Raw genomic sequence first — 21,230 nt, 5'->3', positions numbered from 1 at the left:
CTTTTCATTGATCCCTAACCTATGCCCTAAATGCAACAATAATTTTCTTGCTAAGCTAACAATAAAAATAAATAATAACACATGTTTCTTTCTCAGTTAAAAAATTAAAAATGACATATATTTCTTACTAAGTTAACACCAAAAGGAAAAAATATCTTCTTCTCTATCACTAAGCAAACGAGGCAAACAATGTATTATTATTTCTTGTTAAACTATCAACCAAAGATACATTCAATCAATTACGAAACTTACAACTAAAAATAACAAAAATAATACTTCTTGTTAATTAGATAACAACTACATTTAGATTGCTTGACCATTTGTTTCTAAAATATTTACTAAGAAATAAGCTAAGCTATTTGTTACTCAGCCAACAACTAATTAAATATGAAGATCATAACCTGTGATGGGTTATGTGATCCTTCCTATGCTTTTAGCTTCTAGTTCTCTCCGTTTATTCCAATATTTCAATGTGTAAGAGTTGTCATTTGGGTTTTTCTTCCATTCATATATGCTATGTAGGATGCTAATTTTGTTGCTATAGAATATTATCTTTTGTTTCCTACATTAAATTAGGCACTTAGGTTGCTTGTCATATTAGATGTGTGCATGTAACTTAGCCCTACTTCCATGACTTCATAACACTAGGGGAGAAGCCTGCGCAATGCACAAGAATGAGTACCTGTGTTATAATTTATTAAGCATCATAAGATTAAGAGAGTAAAAAATACTATCAATTTCAGTTAGAAAATGAGAAAGTATTGTTTCAGATGAAAGAGTCGGCTGTCGAAGGTGACCAAGGCAAGATGCCAGCGGGGATTATTGGGAAAACGTCTACCTTAGGGATGACAATGGAGCGGGGTGGGGCAGGGGACACCTCCCCCAACCCCTGCTCCGTCCCCCGCCCCCGGCTTCCCCCGCCCCGCCCCGTTTCCCCCGCGGGGGCACCCGTGGGGTTAAAAAAAAATTTATTATATAATTTCATTATAATTAAATTTGAGCAAATAATCAAGTACTAGAATATCAACACATCACCAAATTATTATTCATTGTAACTTCACAATTGAAACTCATAAAAATAATTAAACAAAGGTTATTTGAATACAATCTAATATAATAAAACAAATATAATTAAAATAATCAAAATTTCACTTTTGATACAAATACAATCACTAAATTATTAGCTTTTTTTTTGGAAAAAAAGTGTTATTGTATTAAGTGTAGTTAGGAATTTAATATAAATGTATTAATAAATTTAGTATAAATAATTAATAATTTTTATTAATAGACATGTATAATTAGTAGTATAATTGATAATATCATTATATATATAATTATATACATATATATATTTTTTTTTTCAAACGGGTTACAGGGCGGGGGGCGGGACGGGGGGGGGGAAATTCCCCCCGCGCCCGCGGGTGCCCGCCTCCGTTGCCATCCCTAGTCTACCAAGATGCTGCAAGTGGATGCGGCTGAACCTCAGATGGGACTTGCTCCACTCGGCATGAAGGACAATGTGGGGGCGCAATACAACGAATAGCTTGATGGGGGAGTTCGAGTTGAACAGAGGTGGCAACCCACCACAGATACGCATCCAGGTTTGGAAGAGGGGAGGAGTGTCGTGGCTGACAGTAAGACAGTAGCCACGATATAAGAGACAAGCGAAGGGGAAGAGATTACCTTGCCTGGGACTGGAGAGGAGAGCTACAACTCTGGGGGAAAGGGGATGGCAGAGAAGGCTGTGGTGGGGCAAGTAGAAGAGCGGTCAGCAAGGTATTCAGCTAATGAAGTGATGGCTGACGAAATACAGGAAGTTCAGCGACGGGTGGGTAATTTATCTCCTAGGGGCGGATGTCATAGGGATCATGTTCGAGGGAAGGTGTCGCCGCTGGAAACATTGCATATAGATACGGTGGTGCTCTCTGGCAGTCATGTGCAAGAGGACATGGGTTCGTAAGGACAGATTTGTTGCAAAGTCGCGAGGTATTCGTGCAGGCTTCCCTTCTGATAGAACTTTTAAGGTCTATGGTTAGTGCATCAACAAATACTTTCTCTATCCTATCTGATTATGAAATTTCAGTACAATAATAAATTTAGCATACTACAAAGAGATTGATCCACCACAAACAATTCAAGACAACTTCCCTTTGCTATCATGAAATTCCAACCAAATATGAGGCAAATTGATCTTGCAAATGTATTCTTTTGTAATATTTTATTCCAACCCTATCAATAAAAATATAAAGTCATAATTAATCCACTTATATTGAAATAAGAGAAATTGAAGCAATATAAGATCTAAACGAAGGAGCTAAAGATGTAAGAGTAAAGTATGATCTATCAAATAAAAATCTACTGATATGCGGGTCCAATAAATAAGGTAATTTTCATCTTAGACCATTGCCAATTGCTATCAGCTCAAAAATAATAATAAAATTGCAAGAACAAAGTGAACATCAAATGTTTTCAATCAGAATCAATAACAAACTATCAAACACTACCTATTATATTCCAATAGTAGGAAAACATCTTCTATTAAAAGAATATGAAACTTGAGCCTTTAATTTATACAATATATAGAAGCAATTCAAAGGCTTTGGATTTCTAACAAATAGTAAATCACATACCCTAATCATTGAATTTTTAGTGCAACTGTCATTGAGCAGGGCCCTCAACTTGTTGGTAGAAAACTCCTATTGACAAAATTACAAGATAAATAAACATCAAACATTTTATTCTGAATTAAAGCATATAGTAAACTAATTTAACAAAAAGATTAAATGAACTAAAAGATAAAATTATAAATCTGCAAATTACTACTTACAATATCAAATCACTAAAGTAAAAATTATGAATCAAGAACATGAAATATACAAATAAGAAAGAGAACAGCAAAGAATTGCAGACCTTCAATAAGAAGAAACATTGAGTAAGAAAAGGAAAAACTACACAAAATAAAAGAAGATAGATAAAGTTATAAACTAAGATGAAGGAGAAACAAATAGGCGTTTACAACCATAACGGCTATTCGGGCAATTTAAAGGACTGATGCACATTAATTTGTAATTATTGCAATTTAAACCACTCTTGAAGTAAGCAACATGGAGGTCACAATTGGAATTTTCCAAACAATAGCTAAAAGTAAATGAACAAGCAAGAATGTAGCCAGCCATTGTACCAACCAAAAAATAGTATGCTGCCACCACTCCATATTAATAAACTACCCTTGGATGAGGCAGGTGAAATTTGAGAAAGAATACCCACGAAAGTGCTCTCTATATATATGTATAGATATCATAAAGTTTAGCATTTATTTCTTTAATATTTGCTTGTCCACATTTATGTTCGAGGCTTCGGTTGAAACTCTACTAGTTCGACCTTTTAAGGTGTTTTATTATGGTTGTACTAATTGCCACTTCTCTTTCTTTTCTTTTTTGTCTTTTAATTTCCTGTAGCACCGAACAATGTAGTCTTTTTTGTCTTTTTTTTTTTTTTTTGTTGAATCCGGGCCGATAGTTGAACTCATAGACAAAGATAACTAGTCATTAATCCAGGCTAGGTTCCTAATTTGCCGGATAAGGAATCAGTCCCATCAAATCATTAATCCAGTCTAGGTTCCTAGTTTGCCAGATAAGGAATCAACCCGATCAAGCTTACTGCAATCCGTTTGACTCGGAATTCAATTGGGCACCCGCACAGATTCTATGAACTTATAGGTCTTTGTTTTTGGGCCAAATTGTACGAGTTTGCCAATGTATGTATCTTAAAATCTTCTTCTTGATCCTTATTGTACAAGAGACTCTCTACTCATGAGCTATTCTTTCACTTGTTAACCAAATATACCTTCAAATATATTTGGTTATTTTTTCGTTATGTAATTAATTCAACTTTGAAACTAAAAGTGTTATTATTATATAACAATAATTTATAGTTAAAGAAATATTTTTAAGGCAAAATATTAACAAAAATTTCATTCCATTTCCTTCAAAGCTTGTTTTTTAATAAATAAAGTAATTTTGTTTTATCTTTTAATACATGATCTATATTTATAAAATATAATATAAAGGAATTAATTCCGTTATTGATGTTTCTATATTCATAATAGGATTAATTTTAATAAATCCCGTCAAAGTGCACTGTTTTCCCAACTTGCACCCCTAAAGGATTAATTGCACCAATCTTTCCTCAATACTATTATTATGAGACTCCAAAACCAAAAACGTCCCACATCGGAAGTGAAGAAGGAAATGATTGATATATAACTCTAAGCTCCTAGGTAATTGAATAATTTGGATTAACTATTTTGCATTTATAATTTTGTTCAAAAGATATTTGGGTCAATCCATGGAATCAGAATTTTACGGTTGATATTAGAGTGCATCTCGCATAGTCTCTGCACGAAATGAGTCTAAGGTTGGTGGCCAATATATAACTTTAGATCCATGGACCAATGAATAATTTAGATTAATCATTTTGAGTTAGTAATTTCAGGCAAAAGTTATTTGGGCCAATTCATTGACCCAGAGCGTTATGTAATCGGGTCCGACAACCCTATTTGTGACTGATTTGCTCATGTATACCTCACATGATTTTGTAAAGTGACCACAATATCTCCACAAAAATCAACAATTAACATGGGCAAAAAATACACAAATGAAGTGATCAATCTTCCCTTTTTAGTGGGAGAATAACCCGGTTTAGGACATTATTTACTACTTTTACAACTCCAAAGTACTTATTGTTGTCCAAAAGTAGCTAGATGGATTTGTTTATGTAATCATGCTTCACATTTATCCTAAAATTGAGCCATCGCAATAAATTCCACGACACCAGAAGAAGCAGCAGTTGGTGGATCTTGCTGGTTTTTTTTATTGATTTTGGTGGAAAAAACAATCAAGTTCTTTAACAGCAAACAAGAAGGTAAGTTAGACCTTTTTCTTAGCAAGAACTTAGAGATTAAGGACGTAATAATGGATTAGTTTCAAAATAGTATGGACCATCAAGAATGAATATGTAATGCATGTCAATAATGAAAAGATTTGTTAAAATAATAGATGATTTAAGGATGTAGAAAGCACTAGGGATGCACAAGATCTGAGTTACCCGTAAGCTATTAGTGTATTTTACAAGGTAGTTTATTGGGATTAACCCTTCAGAACATATCTTTATACATGTAATAATTAATATCTAAAACACTTTATTTATAAATTATATGCAAATTAAGATAACTAATATACTACTACATGTATTTATAAATAGAATAGCAGTAGCATGACAGATGCTTGTGAGTCTCAAACTCACAGACGCTATTCTTCTAAATTTTTCATATTTCCAAATAAGCACCTAAATTAACTTAATTAAAGAATTAACCCAATGCATCACCAAAATCTAACCACCATACCCCTGCACATCTTTTGCACTGAGTGTAATCTGTCCTTTCTACCTTTCTTTGCTACCCTATGCCCACTTCTTTGATTTGCTGAGTCTCTCCTTCAAAAACCGCACCAGCCGTTGCCACCTCTTTCACTGGCCCCCTTTCCAAACGCACCCAACACACCGCGGGCTCTTCCACCCAACTCATCCATGCCTCCTCTTCCAAGTTTAGTCTCTCAAAAAATCTGATGTTTTATCCGACGCTTTAATATGATGGATTCAATTTCGATTTTACTAATTCGATTCGATAGCTTTGGAAATGTTGTTTCTAACATGAATTTTGTTTTTTAACAATTCAAAAAAGTCATGAATTTCATCATAATAACTTTTGGTGAAATATTTTATGGGAAGTGATGGAAATGAGCGGAGAGGTTGCAAAGCAAATAGAGGGGATATTGAGAATATGGAAATTCAGAAGGAAAATTATATTAATGCCTTTCTATTTCCATGTCACAGGGTAAACGTGTGACTTGTCTCGTAGAAATGATTAAACGGCTGAAAAGTCAATAATTTAATTTCGAGTTATAAATTATCATAATGCTAATATTATTTTAGTACCTATCAGTTCTACTACCTATCCACTGATTAAACTAATAACCCATACCCTCCGTTGGATTCCTTCCCTAGCAAGGTTTAATAACTATGCCAAACAGGAGCTTCTGATATTTCACAGACACTACAATAACATTGATGGATCCCACGAAAGAGAAAAACAAAAAAAAAAAACTTTTTTGCCTGTTCATCTGCAGTCCTACTCCCATTTAATGTGCATTTTCTGAAAACTGCACTGGCCCATGTTCATTTCCATTCGGCATATTTGACCCTCGTCAATCCGATGTCTCCCTCAGCAGAGATACAATTTCTACACCGTAGAAGAAACCCATCAATATGCATTTGTTTGAATACGCACTTGAAAAAACGTTTTCCTTGACAGCAAAATCCTTCTGCAGTATGACAATACAATTACAAGGGTTGGCTGGGAAGTATGACTAACTTATAAATCTGCAATAGTTCTGGAATGGTGCCTATTCAAAGTTTAATTTGACACGGTTTTCTGAGAAATAATATTGCAAACTATTTGCACTTACCGTATGCTTTCAAAATGACAGATTCTGTGCAGTACATGAACCTTCCGCTAAATAAATACAGACATCATGGCGCTCCGAATATAATCAAAAAGAGAAATTTCACAAGGAACAGCAATAACCATACAACACCTGCAACTAAACCAAATGAAGTGAAGGAGGAAGATGAGCAAGAAAATTAAAGATACATTTGCTTGTGGAATTTACAAGGAAGCTGCTCCCAACAAGAGCCAGCAGCCTACTAGAACTTTACATTTCTCACCCTCATCCCCCACACATTGTGTCATCTGGGAGAAAAAATGAAACAGCATAGTCAAGCCAAAAAATAATAAAAGGGGAAAAGAGGTGAAGGTAAAAAAGGAAGAAAAAGAACCAAAAACAGGGGACTCGATAAAGCCCAATAGCAACCTCTACTGCTCTATCCTGGTAAGGCAAACTTTTTGCTTCCAACGCTTAGTGAAAAGAAAGCCAATCCTACCAATCAATATGATCTTCCCTATATGACTGGAAGTAACGTAGAAAAGGTAAAGAAAAGAGACAGCATATACATATGATGTATCGACATGTCAATGTGCTAAGTCCTCACTTCCTACACCAATGCTTGACTTGTCAACCATGCGTACATTGTACTGTTCATATACTCTTGCCCGATTTTCTGCCCACCAAAGTTCTGCTTCCTTCTCACTGAACCGCTTCCGGCTGCAATAAACCATTGATTGAAATATTCAAATTCATAGTTAAGCAAAATCGCGTGTACAAATTACCTTCTCTCATCAGTGTAACTTGTCATTTCGTTACATCAGAACAATAGAAAGGGATAGAATGAACTAAAACAGCATTTAGTTAATGCATAGATGTATAGCTAAGGAACATAAGACTGACAACAAACTTTTCTTTCATTTGTTTACTGCAGGGTGGGATGTGAATAGGCAACAAGATTCAGATATCTACCGTATAGCCTCAATTGGCAATATGGTTTTGTCCCTTTTTTTTTTATTAGGAAAATTATTTAAAACATTGCCGCAGATAGAACCGTGCATTCACATTGCTGCAACCAGATTTAAGATATCTACACTCTGAGACATTTAGTTGTTTGCTACAATGTCAAAGAGGTCCAAGGTAAAAGCTGGTTATCTGTGTACAATCGATGCATTTACTACGAAGAAGACTTAAAATTGCATCTTTAAATCCATATTTGTAGAGAAACTAGCTAAACAAAATTCAACATATCCAGGACATTATTCATGTGCATTTTCTTTTTTAGGATTGTACAAACTTTTTATGGCTTTTTAAATTTATAGTAGTAGCTATAAGCAGGGACAATTTATACATAACGGTTGAAATGGAGACACCAAAAGCAAAAGGCTGTTACACTATCTAAGTTGCATTTTTACAATTCATTCTACAAAGGAAATAGCTTTGGAGATGAATCATGTTATGAATATCTTTGAGGTTATTTTTGGTCCAACAATTATGAGGTCTCTAGCCCATTAGGTGGACTATAGCTTGGATACCACCAAATGGTAACTAATTAATGAAACAGGTTTAGCAAGCCAATTCTTTCTACCCTGCTGTCATATCCATTCTAGTTATCCTCGGCACTCAGTCTCCAATTGTCATCCTCATTCTTTAGAATCCAGGTCCATAATTTCATCACTTTTACATGTGCAATAATATTAATGCAAGAAAATTCTCTGTTCAGCATCGGTTGTGGTAGATGCAAAAGTAGCAAAACATTGCATTTGGATTATGACTTTCCTGTGTTAAATAGTTATTAAACAATTCTTTCATTCCTTGCTTAGCATCTATATTTATGGTAACAAATATCTGATAGCACATAAAACCAAAGTTGTAGTCACTTGTAACTGCAGTCAGACATATTTATGAACTAAAATGACACAACTGCTCTAGCTTCCCATGCCTGATTGGCTCTTAGCATGCTTTAAGTAGCCACAAAATGAGTAGCGATATAATATGCAGCATAAAAACAGTATGAAAAAAACACCAGACATTGCATGAAAGACAACCTAGAGATAATGATAATGCATACCTGAAGCGTACTCGCTTAAGATCTTTTGCACCTCCAGGTAAGGAGGTAAGTGTGATATAAACACCAGGTTCATCTTGCTCCACCCATTCGTTTTCATTACGACAATCACCTTCTCTTGTTCTGCCCCCATTTCTTGCAGCTGCTTCTGAATGCCCTTGTTTGTTGTGACCAGAACTACGAGTACTGTTGGTACTAGATCCATTGGGAAGTAACTGATTATTTACTCCATTGGATTCCAGTTCTAGGCCAGATGCTGGACCATGCAATTTGTCAGTAGAAGCATTTGGAACATCACCAGAGATAGGATTAGAACCCAGTGAAGTCAAGGGAGGAGATTTGATGTTTCTGGCAGCACCAACAGGAAGCCTTTCCGCCATTTCCTTCAGCTATCATATGCAATAAAAGATTAGCAACAGCGACAAAAGCTACTAACTTCATTTTTAATCCAATCTGTAGCTACCAATCAACTCTACATACCATTCTACCTCTAATAGAAACGACTCCAGCACTTGTACAACAATGTTACAGATTATCAACACTAAAAGGAATGAAACTGATTTGATTGAAGTTTATATCCCTTTGGAGATTGACAACTGTTCTTACTACAACATTAGAAAAAGAAAAGGTTTTAACTTTAAATCCAGATCACATAACGAATGAATATTGTGCCGATAGATCACTTCAATCAAAACCCTAGAGAATCATTCTAAAACCATGGCAAGAATACAGAATTAATGTTGATCACAACAGTTCAAATCACTAACATTGACGAATTTGAACACTATGAAGTTCAAGCATGAACATGCAAAACAATTGACAAATGGATTTCATACCTAATTATGTAAGTTATCATTGTACAGCAAAACATAATTGACAGATCAATAAATATCATGAAGCAAGATAAGCTTCCAAGAGTTAAAATTTTTTAAATTTAGCAAGCATGTCATATAATACAAGCTTAGATAGGAAAACCATCATCTTCACAAAGCCATTTATTTTTAAGCTTCATTTGCCCATGAGCTTAATTAAATATTTATCATCAAAATTGCTTGTGAGGTAAAAGTTAAGAGGAGTCTTTAAGCTGACACCTCTTAAAACCACTAATCACCTTAGTGAGACAATGAACTATCAAAAAGTATCAACTTCTTTTAACACCGACTCTTTTCTGCCACCTTGTTAGAAAATCCAATAGGCATTTGGACACGTAAGAGGATCTAGATTCACTATTGTTCAACAAAAACAAAAAAGAAGAGGAAGAAGACCACGAAGTTTTGTCCACACTGGGTGCGTATCTGCTACTAACAATGCAAGTCAAGCATATTAAGCCATTGGTTTTGAGATCCAAAACTTGATTGGCTAATGCACAACTCTATTGTTACGGTACAAAACATAGCAGCCCCATGTGGTCATGCAATTCGTGAGTACGATTCCTACGTTGGGCTGCCATGACTGCATTACTCCTTCAATGTGAGCTCATAGTTAGACCTAAATAGCTTATCTGACACTGGATATGGGAAATTGTTCGAACGGGTTATAAACATGTGGATGGTATGCTAAGAAAACTGGCTTTGGAATTTAGTCCGCAAAATTTCTCAAGCAAGTGCAAAGCTCAGGTTGTTTCAAGAGCAGAGCAAAATGAAGTAGCTGATGAACTCATAGAATCTTTTCTTGGTCTGACTTGAGTAGTCACCTCCACATACTTTCTGGGTTCAACACAAGCAAAAATATTACTTCATTGACATAACATTTTTATTGATCTAGGCATGGATTTCAAAAATTCTGCAAGAAACTGGATGCTCAAACTTGACTTGGCACAAAGGATTTTAAGTGCGAGCTGAAAACACAGGATTTTTTTTTTTTAACAATAAACAGCATTCTAAAATAATATGGGAAGAAGGGAATTAGACTTAGGGTGACATGCATCAAAAGAAGCACGTAATAATCGACTTCAAATGCTATATCTAAGTATATATTGTATTTTGGGAGAATAAACATTGGTTCAATTAGACATAAAATGAAATCCTTGACCAGTCAGTCAATCAGAAAGGGCAAATTTTTTACATGTCAGACAAGATATCAACAAACAACCAACGTAACTTTAGCCACTTTAGAACTCCAATACTCACAACCATCAGCATATTGCACCATGTGACCTAAGTGTGAATTAGCACACCTTCTTTCAGTCAAACCCTCCAAGTCACTACCCTTTTAAACTCATTGAAAATATAGTAATATAAGACAAAATTCAAGTATATCAAAACTAAAGATTAAACCCTGTCCCCCTGCACAAGAAACTCCAGCAGACAGATTCATCTAAAATGCAACAAAAGCCAATACAATCATCCGTGAATCTTTGTAGAAAATGAATGACGACTTAAAAGAATGAATGAGTCTAAACCTTCATGTTACCTGAGCAGTAAGTGACTTTATTACTTCTTTAGCAGCTTTGCATTTTGCACTTTCTTCCCCAGCAATTGCTATTGCCTCCTTCAGCTGCTTATTAGTTCGTTCCAGCTCTATTTCTTGAAGTTGAGCCTTACGAGTAAGATTTTCCACCTGGAAAACTAATTTGTCAGACTTGGGCATGTTATTCACGACAATCAAAGACAGAAAATTCATCAAACTACAGATAACTTTTCAACAGGCATTGACATTCCAGTACAGAAGTTCCAAAGAAATGTTCAATTCTGAATGAAATCTTAAAGACAGCCAAGCCACAAAAGTTTGAGGAAATGTATTTAAATGCAAAATACTGTTGAGTATCCAGAAAAAATGTAGCACTAAATAGTCAAGCATTTGTTTAAAACACAGGTTTTCTGGATCAGTTTAACAGATATAATAAAAAAACTGAGGCAATCACATCCCTAAATTGACTTTATTATAAATAAGTAAAGGATAAATGAAATTCCTTAAGATGTTTAAGTCATCAGTTATGCAATACCCCAAAATGCAGGAATACATAAACTGCTAATTCAAATAGAGGCCTAAAAGTTACTGGCAGAACCTTTTCCACCATGAGATGCAGCATAAACCTGGGACTATTGAATATAGCCTCTCATTATCTGTATTTAACTTTTAGATGTATTAAAACCTAATGTAACACTCTGCAAATGCTTGTTTACACCATACAAAAAACCAGTGAAGAAAATTTAATTCATCTCACAGAGGATTTTTTCTTGCCTACTTGCCGAATCATGAAATGAGTAGAAGGCATGTCCAGTGTAAAGCCAAATTGGAATTATTCCTTGTGAAATAAGAAACAAAAGAGAAAATAAATTTCTCTTATAGTTAGAACTTGAAGCCTGTGCTTAGATGTAAAGCACACCAAAGCCCAACTCATGTAGAAAAGGTCCAGTTTACTCCAAGGATCACCCTCGTTCTCTCTTTATATCCACATTATGAATTGGTTTTATCTTTTTTTCATCTGCTCTTTGTTGGTTGTATGATAATAAAGTTGGACAACCAGCAAGGGAACATAACATCAAACACATACGAGGATTGCCATCTCAACTCCTTTCTTCATATTCTTTATTTCCCTCCATTCTTCTATTCTCCATTGCAAACTTAAAAAGTTAAATTTTTATTTGTTAGATGTTATTACAACTAAGATCCTGAAACTTGCTTTAATCTTCAGATCACAATATCATTCAACAATTACATTCAGAATCCTCCATAATCTTTGCAGCTATTACCACCTATTCTGGTTGTTGATTTTAAGAAAAGAGCATCACCTTTACAACCTACAACCATTTTACTTATGCAGATAGACATGAATGTTAAAAAGTTCAAGTAAGATGACATGATTCATGAAAGTGACTGCAAGAGCACGAGTAAATATGACAAAACTAATACCTGAGCTCTTAACTTAATAACTTCTTGACTAAGACCATCATTCGTCATTTTTGCATCATCCAAAACAACTTTCGGTGATGTAAGCCCCCCCAAAGTTGGAGTTGGAGTAGTAGAACGAGGTGGACTAGGCCGTCTAGATATTGGTGATGTTGCTCGTGAAACAATTCTTGATCCAGGAACAGATGCTGAGAAAAACTTTTTGGATGATCCAGTAAAAGATTTAGAGATATTGAGTGCTCCCCATTGGGAATTTCCATTTGGAATAGGTGATACACGGCTGCTATTGAATTCTAATTTTTTGTTTCGCTTGGAAGAGCGGCTTTCCACTTGTTTTAATGATTCCATTGAAGAAAACCTAGCAAGATGAGGACGAGACTTGGCATCCACTTTTTCATCTTTGTCAATAATATCGCTTAATCCCTGATTTATGCTTCCTCTCCTGCCCGCTGAAGAATGAGATGAAGCATCAGTTTCAATAGATTTCTTCAATTTACTGAAGCAATTGTCACAGACACGATAAGGTTTATTGGGATTCGGTGCCGAAGAAGCCCTGAGTGACTTCTTACTGCTGCATGAATGACAAAATACAAGTCCACAATTATAGCAATTATGGCGCTTTCTTTTAAAATTAAATGGTAGACGGCAGCCAGAACACATAGATTGATCAACCCCGGAGAACCCCTTGTGAAGGCAAATGGCAGCAGTGAAATTAGTACCACAACCAACACTTTTGACTTGCTTGTCTTTTAAGGCTTCTAGTAACGTGGGAAAATTTCTGTCATCTGTATCCCCATGGCCCAACCTACCATTTGCTCCTTTTCCCCATGTATAAACTTCAGTCCTTGAAGTCAAAACCGCCACATGATAGGCACCACAAGCTATCTCCTCCACAAAACTCTTAGCAAGTTTTCCTTCAACACGGCATGGGAGCTTTCCATCAGCCTGAGGATTTCCTAGCTGGCCATAAACAGGACTGCCCATAGTGTATACATGACCAGAGGTTGTAAGAGCAACAGTCAGGCTATGTCCACAAGCAACCTGACAAAAATTAGGGTCAACAAGGGCAGCAACACAGGTAGGGACAAGTTTTGGTTCCTTATCACCATGCCCAAGTCTTCCTTTATCCCCATCTCCCCAAGTGAATAGTTTACCCGAAGAACAATTGCTGGAACTTGAATTTCCAACCATAACTTCGACAACTGCAGCAGTATGCCAAACACCACAAGCAGCTCGTACAGTTCGGAGTCCCTTAAGAGATTCCACTTCCCTAGGTCTTGAAATACTTCTGCGATCCCCATGACCAAGAACCCCAAAAGTTCCATCACCAAAGGTAAACAATTGCCCAGCAGAGGTCACAACAGCGGTATGCCAGGGCCCACAGGAGATTGATGAAACATGTATTCCCTCTAATGGCCCATTTACTCTTTTTGGGACCCAATGGCTCACTTCATTACCATGCCCAAGAAGACCAAAATGACCATCACCCCATGTGTACAGGTCACCAGAAAGTGTTACAGCACAAGTGTGACGTTCTCCACATGCAACAAGCTCAATGTTTGTGTTGCTGAGGCCATCAATAAGCTTTGGCTGCAAAACATCTGAATCTACACCATGCCCAAGCCTACCCCCAGACTCCTCACCCCAAGAGAATATCCCCCCTTGCTTTGTTACAAGGGCAGCATGACGTCCACCACAGGCTATATTCTGAACATCGAGTACCACTGCAGATTCTAAAGCTTTAGGCAGTAAAGAATCCAATTTATTACCAAAACAACCGCCAATTCTGTGAGGCACACCACCAAGGACACCATCTCCAGTGCCTTCACCCCAAATAAAAACATCACCCAATGCATCACCATCATCATGACCAGATCCTTGACTTGATGAGCTAACGGCACTAGAAAGGCTCACCCTGAAGGCATCCATTCCCATTGCCTTCATCTGACCATGTAAGCCATCCGAACCCGAAGACAAGGAGTGGACAGAACCACTAGCAGAATCTGAGGGAAAGAAACCCCTCGGTGGCATGGTGTACAATATTACATCTGAGAAAGCTTTATCCATACCATTCTTAGGGGGACTATCGTATGGGCTATGAAGGCGAAATTGATCGTTACCATCCTGAACAAGTAATGGAAGAATCCACTCAACTTTTTGAAAGAAATCTTTATTGTCAATTATTTGGATATATAGAGCATGCAGGTATATGTCACAGTTCTGTTAATCTGTCTCTGCATCAAAGCTGAGGAAATAAGAAAATAAGTACCTTCTGTAAGCTGTCACCACTACCAAATGGAGAATGTAATGGTGAACTTCTCCTTGTGTACGTTCGAGGACTATTAGCTTCAGATGAAACCCCATCACTCCTTGATTCTGTTCTCCATTTTCTCTGATGACTACGTGAAATTAATGCCTTTAGACCACTAAACCATACTTCTGCTTCATCTTTATCCTTGCAAATCTGGAAAATCAAAGATACACCAGAAAAGAAGAAAATCAGAAGAACAGAAAATATTTTTAAAAAAAAATGTAAAAAGATCAGAGTGCAAAAGACTAGGCTGTATAAAAGCTTAAATAATCACTGCCTTACCAAATCAAGAGATCTGTCACTATATATGAGGGAAAAAGACTGATACTCCTTCTCTGGTCGTGGGTACCTTTGGAAAATCGGCTGAATGAACAAATACAACCAAGCCACATTAATTGATATAACAGAAACAAAACTATAACAGGAACTTTACAGGGCTGTACATAAGATTGACCCAAAAGAAAATTCTCACCAAAGTGAATAAGCTATGTAGCGAACTAACAATGTGTGATATTATGAACAGTAGACAGATAATTAGGCTATCAACAGTATGAGCTAAGAATAGCTGCATGCTATGTTAGAATGCCCGAAAATAGAATATGTGAGGGGCTTTAACTCTACAGATGGAAAAGGAATCCCTTCCTAAGAATCTCCATATCTTTCTTCCAGAAAATTGCAATTAAACGAGCATAGAATTTGAAAAAAAAAAAAAGGGGGGGGGGGGGGGGGATGACTACATCTGGTCAAAGCACGGAGCAGTTGACAAAATTGGGAGAACAGTATCCTGCAGCCAAATAGCAGCAATAGAAACACATATTTTTAACTGCTACTCTTTTTTTCCAATATCACTAATTCCAGCTCAAAAGTAATAATAAGCAGAGCTTCAGAATGTATCATGATGCAAGGTATCTTTTGTAATTTATTTGTTTCGTTTTAGTATAAACTTGTACCAGTATCTTCATATCTCAAATTCCTAGTAAACCTATTAATTTAGTTAAAGGTACCTTCAAATAGTTCACAGCCACAAGACAAGTATCGAAGCACCAAACAACTCACTTAAGTCATTCATGCTACATTACTGAGACTTTCTAAAGCTCCAATATTATGCTCAACATCTGCACCAAACAATTTTGAACTCAGCTCCCGAGAGGTGAAAGAAACTTATATCCAAAAATACATCTCTTTTATTTGGAATTATGTGCTACTTCTTTTCCTTCCTGTCCCAACTGTTTCATCATCACAAAATACAGGACTTTGCCATCAACCTTCCCATCTAACAAGCATGCACTTTGAAACCATAAATTGGCTTAGTTAACTGCATTCAATCAACACGAACAAGTACATCAAGAAATGCCAAAACTTCTAATCTCCCTTAATATCGTCTGCTAGTTTCGGTAATAGACCAAACCTAAAGGAAGAGTCAGAACTAAGTGTTAAAGGGCTAAGTGCTGAGTCAAAGAAAGATAGCCACCTAGAGCATGTAGGTGACAATATCGCTGCAAATGAGCCAAGTCAAGTCAAACTTTGGCCTTATCGATCCGAGCTCGACTTAATTTTGCTAGGCTCGAACTCAAGCTTGAACTTGATGATCTTTCATTCTGAAACTTGAGCTTGAGGTCAAACACAAGTTCAAGCCTACTCGAGCTCAAATAAAAACAACTTTTTTATTTTTTAAATTGGATAAAATAAACATATTACACTAGTAAATAATAAAAATATAGGGGAAATACATGTAATTTCACCACTAAAAATATAAAATATTAAAAATATGAACTTGATCTGGCTCAATGATCCAACGAGGCAAGTAGACCGATAATCGGCTCAACTTGGCTGGCTCACCAAGCCAGCTTGAGCTCGACTCAAGCTCAGTGTCAACAGAGCTGAAATCAAGCTTTCACTGAGCCGGATTGAGTCGTTTGCAGCCCTAGGTGACACTGCCAAAGCACGTAAATGCACCACCAAAGCACATTACGGATCTTGTGGGAGTAACTGTAACGGATATGTGGTGAACATTTTATATAAGTACCTTTCCTCGTCACTTATTTAAAACTTGGCTTAAATATTTTAAGCCGGTGGTTTAAATTCAAAGTTATTGGGTTAGTCCCATGTTCTCAGTACAATTCATTAAAGGACAGGATTGTGACATTTGAGAATTCTCAGCATCCAGCTATACTAAAACTTCCTACCAGCTGACTGAGTTGTTAGGTCCAGTTTGATTGTAATTTTTCTTCCTAGTTTACGAAGAAAATGTATTTTAATGATTCTTGTTCAGCAATTATTGTTTGAAACATGACCTCAACAAATATGTGTGTGTGTGCGCGCGGGCGCACTTGAAAACTAGCTTCCAAGTCATAAAGAAATTTTAAAACATAAAATTTTGAAGTACAGAATTAAGACAATACAAGCTGTCAAATGAGATAGGAGTTATTCCACAATTGTTAGTAATCTTCAAATTTATCTTCTCAGTACGTAAAAAACATACAAACTTTACGAGTGAGTTCCACTGGAAATCATTTTCAGGGACAAGTGGACCGAATTGGTATTAGTTTGTCCCATAATTAAGTCTCTCATAACAGATTCAAATAATCAGAACCAGAAAAAAAGAATAAAGGTTTTGCATTCATATTTGGATAGCAATTACTTCTGTGAAAATACAGCATAAATTTGATTAAAAAACCAGCTTAGCCTAAGATTTATAAGCGTGTTTGTAAACAAAATAGTCCAACATTTATGAGCTTCTTAATGATAACAAAGAGATAAATACTTACAGTACGCTGACCGGAAATAATCCTGGACACGTGACTTAGTTTGAGGTGCTTCTCCTCTTTCCCCGAAAGCCACATCAGAACAGACTCATCCTGCAACACATCCACAGCTAACTTTTACATGTTGAAACTGCTTGTAACTGGCTACACAGTTGCATGGGAGCAAAGCAACCAAAAGCATTCATATATTAACATCAAAGGGGAAAAAACAAGCAAATCTTTTATTGAAACAAAATATATTGAGATAATACCTGGTACCAGAAATACACATATATTGACATGCATATCAAATCATCATCCGACCCTTTTAAGATAAAACAATGATTGAAACTGCAAAAGCCAGCATTAAATATGCTTTCGTAATTGGTCCTAAGCAACAATATTTTTTTCTGTGAAAGACATGGAAGCAATGCCACCCTTCTGCACATAGAATGGACAGACAAACTCCAAAACACAACACAGAGTCAAGAAAAAAGGGATGGTACTTGAAACAAATATTACAAAAATTCTACAAAATATAAAATGAGCCAATTTAGCCTGGAAGAAATTTTGGTAGAATAAATGGCCACCAGAACAGCAATACCCTGAGTAGGTTACCCAGTAGCTGATATGAATCTATTCTATGTGTGCTTGCTTGTTTGTCTAGATGTAAACATGAACATCATATACACTCTAATGGTCTTGAAAGTGACCTATTTTTCAATAATTTCCTCACTGGTGTTATGTCTACTGAATAAATTCTATCTATACTGAATAATGGATAGATCAAGAAACCCAAACATAGAAGCGCAAACAAATTTAGCAAATAAAAAATTTTAAATAGGTTATTTAACTAAATTAACTGAAAGAAGCCCTCAGAAAATGCAACCTGAGCACGTAGCTAAGAGTTTCTAGGCTTTACTGAGATTAAACAGATACTTCAGATACCAACATCATTTAAAGAAGAATAAACTTGAACTGAACTTCTGATTATAGATCCTTAACAATATTGACTACTGGAACAATACTTCATTACTTATGTTTACCTACCGCAAGCAATGATTTAAAAGTTTCTGCACTAGCTAACCTTCTTCACAAGAAAAGTTTGAAGGAAACAGAGGAAAAGGATCATCTACAGGTACAATTCTGGAAAAGCATGCTAAGGCATAGAACATGCAATAAAAAGAAAATAGAGCAGCAAAACACAAGGACTAAATATCACATCTGGAAGGTAAAATTAGTGCTTACATTTGCCAACCGGAAAGGACAAAATTTAGGTTTTCCTCTTCTTCCATACTTCAGCAAATATGCACCTTTCTTAAGAGCAGTGATAGCCTGTTGAAGGTCAATTAATAACTTTATTAGGAAAATCTTACATGGTTTTGAGAAGAAATAGACAACTAGATGAGAACTAGAAATGGCACTTTCCCCCTACAGGACAATTGCTGGTAAAAATGATGCAGCACCACATATAAGTGCCAAATGGAGATTAACAGGTTATATTTCAAATAAAGCATGAAAAGGTCAAAGTGCACATTGTAATAGCAAACAATTGGCTCCAAGCAATGATGCAAGGACTACAAACAGCCTTAACCACTAATGCATGAACGCTCAGTTCACCAATTGGTCCGACTCATAATTTTGCAAATTTGTAACTATAGTTCTTCCTAATGCACATCCATGACCATGCCACCTGTCTTTAACATCACAATCTACATCTACGGTTACAAACGATAGGAGCAACATATTTAATACAAATAAATCTCTCATTTTAAGTAACCCACAGATCTTTGCAACTAAACAAATAAACAAACTCGATAACCATTCTATCTTCACATACTACACAGCCGAATCAATTACAGGCATCCCCAACAGAGACATGAATTAAAATACTTCCAAAATTTGGCAAACACCAGAATCAACAGACATTTGTTAATCTAAAGCAAACAGCATCAAATTTATTATTACACTTAGCTTAAAATGAAATAATCACACATAAATTCAATGAATAATCAGCTAAGTAAACTTCCGAAATGCAAAAACAAATAAAAAAAAAAATACCTGCTCAATGTCTCTTTCGACCGGTCCCCCAGTTCTGCTAACATCTGAATTCATCCTATCCCGACGAGGCATCAAAGAGCAGCTCTTAAAATAAAGCCCTAAATCTCCTCTTCCTCATAACCCCCAATCTCCAAATCCTCCCATTCATACGCCATATCCTTTTTCTACACGCAAATTCACTTCAATTAATAAACCCCCAACCGCTATTCTCAGTGTCCAATATTCGCCTTCACGCTGAATATAATATCTAATCACCCAAAAAAATTAAATAAAAAAAAAAAGTAGAACTAATTCGATTATCGATCTTCTTCAACTACAGTAACTCCATCAACTGCAGTAGCTCTTTACAGCTGTAAAAATGCAGCAACTTTTACACCACAGTTCATTCTCAATCAATCTTAAAACAAAACAAAAAAAAAAACATTATCACTTCAATTAGACTGACAAAATTCAAAAATTCCACCAAAAAAAAAGATGAAGTAAGTTCTAGCAATTACTAATTTCCTTTTCTTTTACTTTCGTAATTTAAAAACGCAAAAAAAAAAAAAAGAAAAAATAAGAAGGCGCAAAACTTTACTGATTTCTAGGATTGGCTGCTCTGCGGCTGCAGGTGTCTGTCTGACTTACTGACGGAGTGACAGACCGACGCAGTGACACCGTTAGTGTGTGAAAAAAATGTGGAGCTGAGAATATAAATCTAAACGAAGTGAGGAAAAAGGGGAATGGAGTGAATATTGATCTGTGGGGAATGAATGAGTTGTATTGTAAGTAGCTAAAAAAATGCAGAAAAGGAGACTGGGGATTGTTTTTGGGGAGGGGGGAGGGCGAGGGGTGGGGAAGCGGTGTCCGGTATAAGTGGATGATCTACTGAGGAGAGAGAGAAGACACAGGTGGACTTGAAAGAAGTATAGTACAGTAACAGGAGTAAAGGACGAGTAGAAAATTGTGTGTTGTTATTTTTATTTGGGTATATATTGGATTTGGATTAGGGGCCAAAAAAAAGGGAGAGAGAAGGCTATGTGAGGGAGAGAGAAGGAAAGTTTGTTAATCCTAAGTGTATTACTGGTATGGTAGTTGAAGAGGAAGAAGAGGGAGGGGAGGGGATGTGGTTTTGTTATCAACTAACAAAGAGAAAAAAGATTTAAAAGGATGAGAGTTAAACTACTTTTCAATTGAGTTGGACAGTGTGGAATATTTAGGTGATGTATGATTATGGAAATGAGAGATAATGATGCATATTGTATAGGATAATGTAAGAAAAGTGCGTAATTCTTAATATTCATAATTATAAATGTATGAGTGAAGTTAAAAATCGGGTCTACGTGAGTTTTTCTTTTTGTATAAAGATGGGATGGGAACGAGTGAGAGAGTAAAGGATGAAAAGTGAAGAATTTACGTTAGATTATCTCTCGTAGCAATACGGAAAAGAAAAGAAATCTTGGGTTGATTTTGAAGGTTCAACATTTAAGGCAAGATGTATTACAAATTATATTCTTATTATGCATGACACGTGGTGTTCATTTGCCAAAAACTGGTAACTCAATTATTCAAATTTGCATTTCTTTGATTTTTTTCCTCTTTTATAAAGCGACCATCTAATTATTGTCCGAATTTTTATTTGATAATTTGGAAATAGCAATTAGATTTCAACCAAAGAACTAGTAATTTGGTTAATATCCAAAATTTTCTAAAGA

General features: G+C 35.9%; 1 protein-coding gene across 8 annotated transcripts; it reads right to left on the bottom strand.

Annotated features, from left to right (window-relative positions):
• Positions 1-6,687: 6,687 nt before the first annotated feature.
• LOC113702264 (PH, RCC1 and FYVE domains-containing protein 1) lies at positions 6,688-20,623 on the bottom strand. 8 transcript variants are annotated; one of them, XR_011816765.1, is made up of 12 exons: positions 20,114-20,622; positions 19,537-19,933; positions 18,724-18,810; positions 17,500-17,589; positions 15,014-15,094; positions 14,690-14,884; positions 12,424-14,544; positions 10,981-11,127; positions 8,572-8,957; positions 7,108-7,220; positions 6,930-7,025; positions 6,688-6,808 (listed from the first exon to the last, which is right to left on the bottom strand). XR_011816765.1 is itself a non-coding variant. In XM_027223420.2 (11 exons), exons 2-11 carry the CDS (start codon positions 19,606-19,608, stop codon positions 7,018-7,020), a joined length of 3,300 nt encoding a protein of 1,099 aa, XP_027079221.1. In that variant the 5' UTR covers positions 19,609-19,933; positions 20,114-20,622; the 3' UTR covers positions 6,688-7,017. The 8 variants fall into 8 exon arrangements, 6 of the variants coding, with proteins under 6 accessions (XP_027079221.1, XP_027079187.1, XP_027079193.1 ...); XR_003451103.2 differs by having other exon boundaries at positions 6,930-7,220; positions 20,114-20,621; XM_027223420.2 differs by having other exon boundaries at positions 6,688-7,025.
• Between the last annotated feature and the right edge of the window lie 607 nt (positions 20,624-21,230).

Source organism: Coffea arabica, chromosome 1e (genome assembly GCF_036785885.1).
Source record: "Coffea arabica cultivar ET-39 chromosome 1e, Coffea Arabica ET-39 HiFi, whole genome shotgun sequence".
Classification (NCBI taxonomy): domain Eukaryota; kingdom Viridiplantae; phylum Streptophyta; class Magnoliopsida; order Gentianales; family Rubiaceae; genus Coffea; species Coffea arabica.
The sequence above is the reverse complement of the archived record's forward strand: the minus strand, read 5'-3'. Positions and strand labels throughout refer to the sequence as shown.